Source organism: Eimeria necatrix, genomic scaffold (assembly GCF_000499385.1).
Source record: "Eimeria necatrix Houghton genomic scaffold, Enh_scaff143, whole genome shotgun sequence".
Classification (NCBI taxonomy): domain Eukaryota; phylum Apicomplexa; class Conoidasida; order Eucoccidiorida; family Eimeriidae; genus Eimeria; species Eimeria necatrix.
The window spans coordinates 55,249-63,028 of NW_013654947.1; the positions used below are offsets into that span (position 1 = coordinate 55,249).

At 57.1% G+C, this 7,780-nt stretch overlaps 1 protein-coding gene across 1 annotated transcript; it reads left to right on the forward strand.

The window, feature by feature from the left end:
• Positions 1 to 2,072: 2,072 nt before the first annotated feature.
• ENH_00013900 (CMGC kinase, MAPK family TgMAPK2, putative) lies at positions 2,073 to 6,886 on the forward strand (the record flags this gene model as incomplete). The annotated part of the gene is made up of 9 exons (XM_013584267.1): positions 2,073 to 2,138; positions 2,534 to 2,753; positions 2,855 to 2,956; positions 3,142 to 3,220; positions 3,477 to 3,670; positions 5,082 to 5,211; positions 5,544 to 5,633; positions 5,800 to 5,904; positions 6,079 to 6,886. 9 exons carry the CDS (start codon positions 2,073 to 2,075, stop codon positions 6,884 to 6,886), a joined length of 1,794 nt encoding a protein of 597 aa, XP_013439721.1.
• Positions 6,887 to 7,780: the final 894 nt, after the last annotated feature.

Below are 7,780 nucleotides of genomic sequence, written 5' to 3' on the forward strand. Positions count from 1 at the left end.
TACACGTGGCCTGGAGGCCACACAACCACAGCGCAGTAGTTGAGCAACAAGGGAAATAAGTGGCTCTGGTGTTTCCCTTAGCCTCACTGCTCGTCAATTGTATTCTCTTTAACTCTACAAACATTTTTTTCAACACAGTTGTGCACATTAATTGCTACTAATCGAGATGCGGGGGAGCCGCTGCCGCAGTACCATCACCTGCTTCTGATTTTTCGTTGAATCTTCAGTATCTGGTGTTTCTTTGGGCTCATGAGAGCTGCCATACTCCCCGTATTCTCTTGAGAATTGTTTGGCCAGCAATACTCGGCCAAACAATCTCATTTTGGGCCTTTCTGAAAAGCGTTTTCAATGACAGAGTTACTTTCCCCTCTTCACGGCTCGGTCTGGACACAGCCGTAGGCCTCCATAAGGATCTATGCTCAATTTAGGCTTACCTCGTTACTACAGTGTCATTTGCAAACTTCACGCAATACTCCTTCAGGCCGCTGAACCTCCAATTTCATTGTAGAACTAAACCCGCTGCCAGCAACTGGGGTTTTGGGTCCTCTAGGCCACCTTTTGTAAAGTCAAGACGCCCAAGTCATATTACGGAGTCAAATGCTTACTTCGTTTCCCAAGGAAGCACACACTTGTAGATGCGCGTTGCGTAAGCCTCAAATTCTAGCACGAATATACCTGGCCTACATTGAAAGCACTCGCGATAGCTTTTGAAAACGCTCATATATATCAAGTTTGAGGGAGTGAAATATATGAAGTAATCTGTGTACTTATTGTGGCATCGGGCGAAGTTGCAAATTCCCAGATTACCTCGGCCGAATGTTTGAGCGCACACTTCGAGCCCTTTGAAGTGGCCACTGGCGGGCCCGGGCCGTTTAAAGGCAGAACTGAGGGCTAGAATAGCCCTTTGTTATTATACTTTTCTCTTTGTAGTATTTTCTCACTGAGACATACTGGATTTGCTGCTCTGTGGAGGCTTCTGCGGCGGTTTCGTGCCCGGGGTGCTGCGCAGGCAGGGAAATCGGGGGCTACTGAGGGGCCTCGGCAGCCGGCGATGAAGCGGAATTGGCAGTGAAAAAGGCCAAGTTGAGTTAAAATGAATTAGTGCTGAGGTGTACAAACACTGCAGGCGTCGCTGCTGGCCGGGGCTCAACGAATGACCGATACGAGTGGCTGTTGCTGCTGCAGTTGCTGCAGCAAGCCACCGTTTGCAACTGAGCGCGAGGCGGCGCTGAATGGGGCGTGTGGCACCTCGAATGAAGTGGATCTAAAAGATAAAAGCGACTAAACTTTTTATCTAAACGCAAAAATAAATTGAGACGCCAGCCGTCTGCCGAGGCAGCCGAAGAAGACCCACGCGGCTGCCGCTGTCCGCCTCAGCAGCCGGGCACATGTAGCGCCAGCATCGCCGCGATTTGATCTAAGTACAAATCCCTTTTCTTTACTGAATAAACTCATAAAGTCTCAAGGGAAAAGCCAAGAAAAGCCATTTTTAACTCCACAGCCACCAGCCCGAGTGGTTCCTCGCTGCGGCTGCGCACTGACAGTGCTGCTGTGCGCCGCCGCCTTGGCTGCCTGCCTCAGCCTCTCTTCTTTTCCAGCTTGAAATCAATAAAGGCTGGGGACACGAATGACCCACTTGTGCACAAGTGTGAAGCAGACGACCACAGTCTCTGGGGGCGCACTTTGCCTGTGCGGACTCTGCAGCGCGGAGGCTCTCGGACGTTTGGCCGTGGCCGCAGCAGCAGCAGCAGCGCCCGGGGCCCGCAGCAGCAGCAGCAAGCCTCTTATGCCTCGCCGGCAGCCCCGAACTGAAAGCCAGCTGCCCCTTCAAGGCGGGAGGCCCCTCCCCTCTGGCCTGCTGCAGCCGCTGTTCTCTGGGCTTCTCTCCGCGCCGCTTTAGGGGCCCCAGGGGCTGCCCCGCGCCGCTGCATTCAGGGCTGTCGAGGGCCTTTTTGCTGCTGCTGCTGCAGCAAGCCCGCAGCAGCAAGCTGCGCCCGCTGCAGCAACCCGCAGCGCCCTCCTGCACTCCTCCCTGGCCGCGCGGCGCGCTGCTTTCCTCAGCTTCTTCGAAAATGATTGAAGATGTTGACAAACACGTTCTCCGCAAATATGACATTGTCCAGAAGCTCGGCAAGGGGGTGAGTCTGCGTTTCCGGGTGTACGTACACCCCAGCACGCGCCAGTTGCCCAGCGCCTGCTCCGCGGCCGTGGGTTCCCGGGTGTACGTACACCCCAGCCTTGGCACGCCTCCCGCGAGCCTGCCCCTCGCAGTTGGCTGCAGTTGCGGCCTGTGGGCCCCCAAACCCTTTTCTAGGGTTTATCTGGGGTTTAGATGTGCACTTTGCTGCTTCCTGTCGCTGGGCTGGGCTGTTTTGCTGCGGACTGAGCAGCAGCCGCAGCAGCGGAGCAGCGGAGCAGCAGCTGCTGCTGCAGAAGCAGAGCAGGGGGCTCGGGGGCTGGGGGCCCGGGAGGGCTAGGGTTTAGGGTTTAGGGTTTAGGGTTTAGGGTTTAGGGTTTGGCGTGGGCGGCGCAGGCGTACGGAGTGGTGTGGAAGAGCTACGACCGGCGCACCAACGAAGTGGTGGCCCTGAAGAAGATCTTCGAGGCCTTTCATAATGCCACAGATGCCCAGCGGACTTTTCGGGAAATTATGTTTCTGCAGCAGCTGGCTGGCCACGAGAACATCGTGCGCCTCATGAACGTCTTGAAGGCCGACAACGACAGAGATATATATCTGGTCTTCGACTTCATGGGTCAGTGCGCCCGCCGCAGCTTTCGGGTGTACGTACACCCCGCGCGCGCGCGTGTGCGTTCGGGTGTATCGACACCTCGCCGTTGCGCCTGTTGCGATCAGAAACGGACCTCCACGCCGTCATTCGCGCGCAAATTCTCGAAGCAATTCACAAACAATATATCATTTACCAACTTCTGCGGGCCATCAAGTACATGCACTCGGGTGAGCCTCCGCTCCTCCCGAGCTGTACGTACACCGCAGCCCCGGCGCTCTCCAGCGGCTTCGGGTGTACGTACACCTCATTTGCGCACCAAGTCGGCCCGTGGCTCTCCCCAGCCTCGCGCGCCTGAGACCAAAGCGCCTCTCTTTTGCTGCTGCTGCTGCTGCTGCTGCTGCTGCTGTTGCAGGCGAACTGCTGCACCGCGACATGAAGCCTTCGAACATTCTGCTGAACAGCGAGTGCCACGTGAAGGTGGCGGATTTCGGGTGAGAGGATATCCCTGAGTGGGAGGCGTCTGAGAGTTTGCAGGGGCCCATTAGGGTTTAGGGTTTAGGGTTTGGGGTTTAGGGTTTAGGGTTTAGCTCGAACATTTGCATTTCCCGAGCTTGCGCCCACCCGGTCCGCAGCGCGCGCAGCGAATTCCCGCGCTGCCGCGGGCGCTGCGTGGCCGCGGGCCGCGGCCCGCGGGCCTAGGGTTTAGGGTTTAGGGTTTAGGGTTTAGGGTTTAGGGTTTGGGCGCAGGCTGGCGCGGTCAGTGGCGCACGCAGAGGGCGGCGACGCCAGCAGCAACCCAGTGCTGACCGACTACGTGGCCACCAGGTGGTACAGAGCCCCCGAGATTCTGTTGGGTTCGACTTGCTACACGAAGGGCGTGGACATGTGGTCTTTGGGGTGCATTTTGGGGGAACTTCTCTCCGGCAAACCCATCTTTCCCGGTCCGCAAACCCTAAACCCTAAACCCTAAACCCTAAACCCGCGACTTGGGGGCAGTTTGCGGCAACTGCTTCCGGGGTAACTCGGCCTTCCCGGTACTCATATCCTAAACCCTAAACCCTAAACCCTAAACCCGCGACTTGGGGGCAGTTTGCGGGAACTGCTTCCGGGGAAACTCGGCTTTCCCGGTACTCATACCCTAAACCCTAAACCCTAAACCCTAAACCCGCGACTTGGGGGCATTTTGCGGGAACTGCTTCCGGGGAAACTCGGCTTTCCCGCCGCGCAAACCCTAAACCCTAAACCCGGCCTGGGGGGCATTTGGGGGGAACTCCTTTCGGGGAAACCCACCTCTCCTGGTACTCAAACCCTAAACCCTAAACCCTAGACTTGGGAGCATTTTGCGGGAACTGCTTCCAGGGTAACTCAGCTTTCCCGGTACTCAAACCCTAAACCCTAAACCCTTGACTTGGGGGCATTTTGGGGGAGCTGCTTTTGGGGAAGCACATCTTTCCCGGCACCCAAACCCTAAACCCTAAACCCTTGTCTTTGGGGGCATTTTGGGGGAACCGCTTTAGGGCATGCCCGTCTTTCCCGGTACTCAAACCCTAAGCCCTAAACCCTAAAAACTAAACCACCGACTTTGGGGGCATTTTGGGGGAGGTGCTTTTGGAGAAGCACATCTTTCCCGGTACACAAACCCTAAACCCTAAACCCTAAACCCTCGACTTTGGGGACTACTTTGGGGGAGGTGCTTTTGGGAAACACATCTTTCCCGGTACTGAAACGCTAAACCCTAAACCCTAAATAAATCCTCGGCTTTGGGTGCATACTGGGGAGGTGCTTTCCGCGAAGCCCATCTTTCCCGTTACACAAACCCTAAACCCTAAACCCTCGACCCCAAACGCTGCACCCCCCCAGCACACATCTGCAAACACTGCACCCGAAACCCTCCCAGCGAACACTAAACACTAAACCCTTCTCAGCGAACACTAAACCCTAAACCCTCCTCAGCAAACACTAAACCCTAAACCCTCCTCAGCAAACACTAAACACTAAACCCTCTTCAGCGAACAACCTTCAAGCCCTCTTCGGCAAACGGAAAACGCCAAACCCTCTTCAGAAAACCCTAAACGCTAAACACTCTTCAGCAAACCCTAAACCCTTTTTGCCCGCTCCTTACGAGGCCCCAAACCCCATTTTGCGGTTCCCCTGGGATAATCACTCGCGGTGCAAACCCTAGCTGCAGAAACCCTAAACCCTAACGAGCTGCCTAAACCCTAAACCCTAGCTGGAAACCCTACACCGCCCTCGCTTTGCCCTGGACGCTGCCTTGCCCCGTTTGTGTGCTGCTGCTGCTCCTCTGCTGCTGCTTTTGCTGCTGCTGCTGCTGCTGCTGCTGCTGCTGCGCAGGGTCTTCTACTCTGAACCAACTCGAGCGCGTCGTGACGCTGACTGGATGGCCCTCGCGCGAAGACGTGGCAGCAATAAGAAGCCCCTTTGCTGCTACCATGATGGAGGGCCTCCCTGTAGTGAAGCAAAAGTGAGGCCTCTGCTGCTGCTGCTGCTGCTGCTGCTGCTGCTGCTGCTGCTGCTGCTGCTGCTGCTGGTGTTGCTGCTGCTCCTAGTGCTGCTGCCGCTTCTGCTACTGCTGCTACTTCTACTGCTACTGTTGCAGCTACTCCCGCTTCTGCTGCCGTCACTGTTGTTGCTGCTGGCGTTACTGTTGCTGCTGCGGCTCCTGTTGCTGCTGCGGCTGCTGCTGCTGCTGCTGCTGCTGGACTATCCCCGCATTTGTCTCACTATACTCCGATAAGCAAACGAAACTCTTTCATTTATTCTTTCAATCTGCTGCAATCTTTTTTGACTCTGCAGAAAACTCGAAGACTACTTCCCGGACGCGCCGCCCATGGCACTGGATCTGCTGCGGCAGCTGCTGCAGTTTAACCCCTTGAAGCGAATAAGGTTTGCTGCTGCTGCTGCTACTGCTGCTGCTGCTACTGCTGCTGCTGCTACTGCTGCTGCTTCTGTTGCTGCTGCTAGTGCTGCTGCTGGTGCTACTACTGCAGCAGCAGCTGCTGCTGTTGCCTTATCCTGTACGAGTCTGTGCTGCGCTCGGGTGTACGTACAGCGCAGAGAAAGCCCTGGAGCACCCCTACGTGAGGCAATTTCACAATCCCGAAGATGAACCAGTTTGTGGCCGCATAATAACAATTCCCATTGATGACAACACAAAGTGAGATTAAAAGCTTTATGTTTTTGCAGAAAAAGCCCGTAGATCTGCTGCTGCTTCCTGCAGCAGCAGCAGCAGCAGCAGCAGCGGGGCTGCAGCAGCAGAGCGTCGTGCAGCTCTTTGGCGGCGCTGCTGCGTGGGACGCTGCTTGCTGCTGGGGTGTACGTACGGCTGCAGATACTCCGTTGAAGACTACAGAGAAAAAGTTTATAATGAGGTAATTCGAAAAAAGAGAGAAACGAGGCGCCACAGACACGGCCACGGGACGTCTTCGCAGGGCACTTCAGGGGCCTCCACAGCCCCCAGCAGCAGCAGCAGCAGCGGCAGCAGCAGCAGCAGCAGCAGCGGGGCTGCAGCAGCAGGCGCGGGAGACGGCGACGCCCGGGGCTCTTCGCGCCACAGCACCACGCACCACTCCATGGGCGAGCAGCAGCCCGCAGCAGCTGCTGCTTCTGCTGCTCCCAGCCACAAGAGCAGCGGCAGCTACGCCCAGCAGCAGCAGCAGCTGCTGCAGCAGCAACAGCAGCTGCTGCAGCAGCAGCAGCAACAGCTGCTGCAGCAGCAGCGGCAGTCCCCCGCTGGCCCCTTCTCCTCAGTTGCTGGGGCCCCCTCAGCCGTCTACGCGCAGCAGCAGCAGCAGCAGCAGCAGCACATGGTGTATGGGGGGCCCCCCAGCAGGGAGACTCCTGTGTCTCAGCAGCTGTCATCAGGGCACTATGAGCACAGGAGGCAGCAGAAGCCTGTTGCTGCTGCTTCGCCTGTGCATTCCGGCTACACTTCCTACCCCGCAGCAGCTCCTGCAGCAGCAGCAGCAGCAGCAGCAGTACCTGCAGCAGCAACTGCTGCGGGTGCGGCCATGTACGCTGCAGCGGGAGCGACGCCGTCGCACAGCGCGGTGTATGGACGCTACACCCAAGGGGGCAGCAGCAGCAGCAGCGGCAGCAGCAGCAGCAGCAAAGGCCTTGAAGCAACACAGCGACGCTGACTGCAAGTAAGCCCTCGGCCCCGCTTTTTGCTGCTGTTCGTTTGCATTCGCCACACTTATTATTAGGGTTTAGGGTTTAGGGTTTAGGGTTTATCTTTTCTCATTTGGTTTCGCAACAACAAAGAAGCAAACTGCATGGGGTGTACGTACACCAGGTGCATGTACACCCCAAGGTGCTGCTCCAGCCCATCTTAATGAGCATGTGGTCATTTGCTGCTGCTGCGTTGCAGCAAGCACCTAGCTGCTGCTGCGCTGCAGCAAGCACCTAGCTGCTGCTGCGCTGCAGCAGATACCTAGCTGCTGCAGCGAGAAGGCACAGCAGCGGGGAGGGTTTGGGGCCCCTTAAGGGCTTTAAATGAGCCACACAAAGGCAGCAGCAAGTGCTGCTTGTTTGCTGCAGCGGGAGAAGAAGAGAAATCAAGAAAGACCAAAAGGGAAGGCACAGCGACTGAGACAAGAAACTAAACGACTGAAGCCTCGCCAGCCTCCCCCGCCGCCCACAAGCTGCTGTGCTGCTCCATAGCAGCAGCAGCTGCTGCAGCAGCTGCAGCAGCAGCAGCAGCAGCAGTTGTGGGCGCGACTGCGGGTCTGGCCCGGTGGGCCGCCGGGCTCTTTGCTGCGGAGCTCCAGGTGTCTTCTTTTTGCATTTTTGGCTTTGTTTGGACATTTTTAGAAACGCTAATTTTAATGCATGCAGCAGCAGCCCGCTCTGCTGCTGCTGCGCATTGGCTGCTGCAGCAACCGCAGCAGCAGGAGCTGCGGCTGCTTCTGTGCGACGGCAGCAGCTGCAGCAGCGGCAGCAGCAGCTGCTGCTGCTGCTGGACAACGGCAGCGGCCACAGCAGCAGCAGCAGATGCTGCTGTGGCTGCTGCCTGCCTCTCTTCAGCGGAGGTG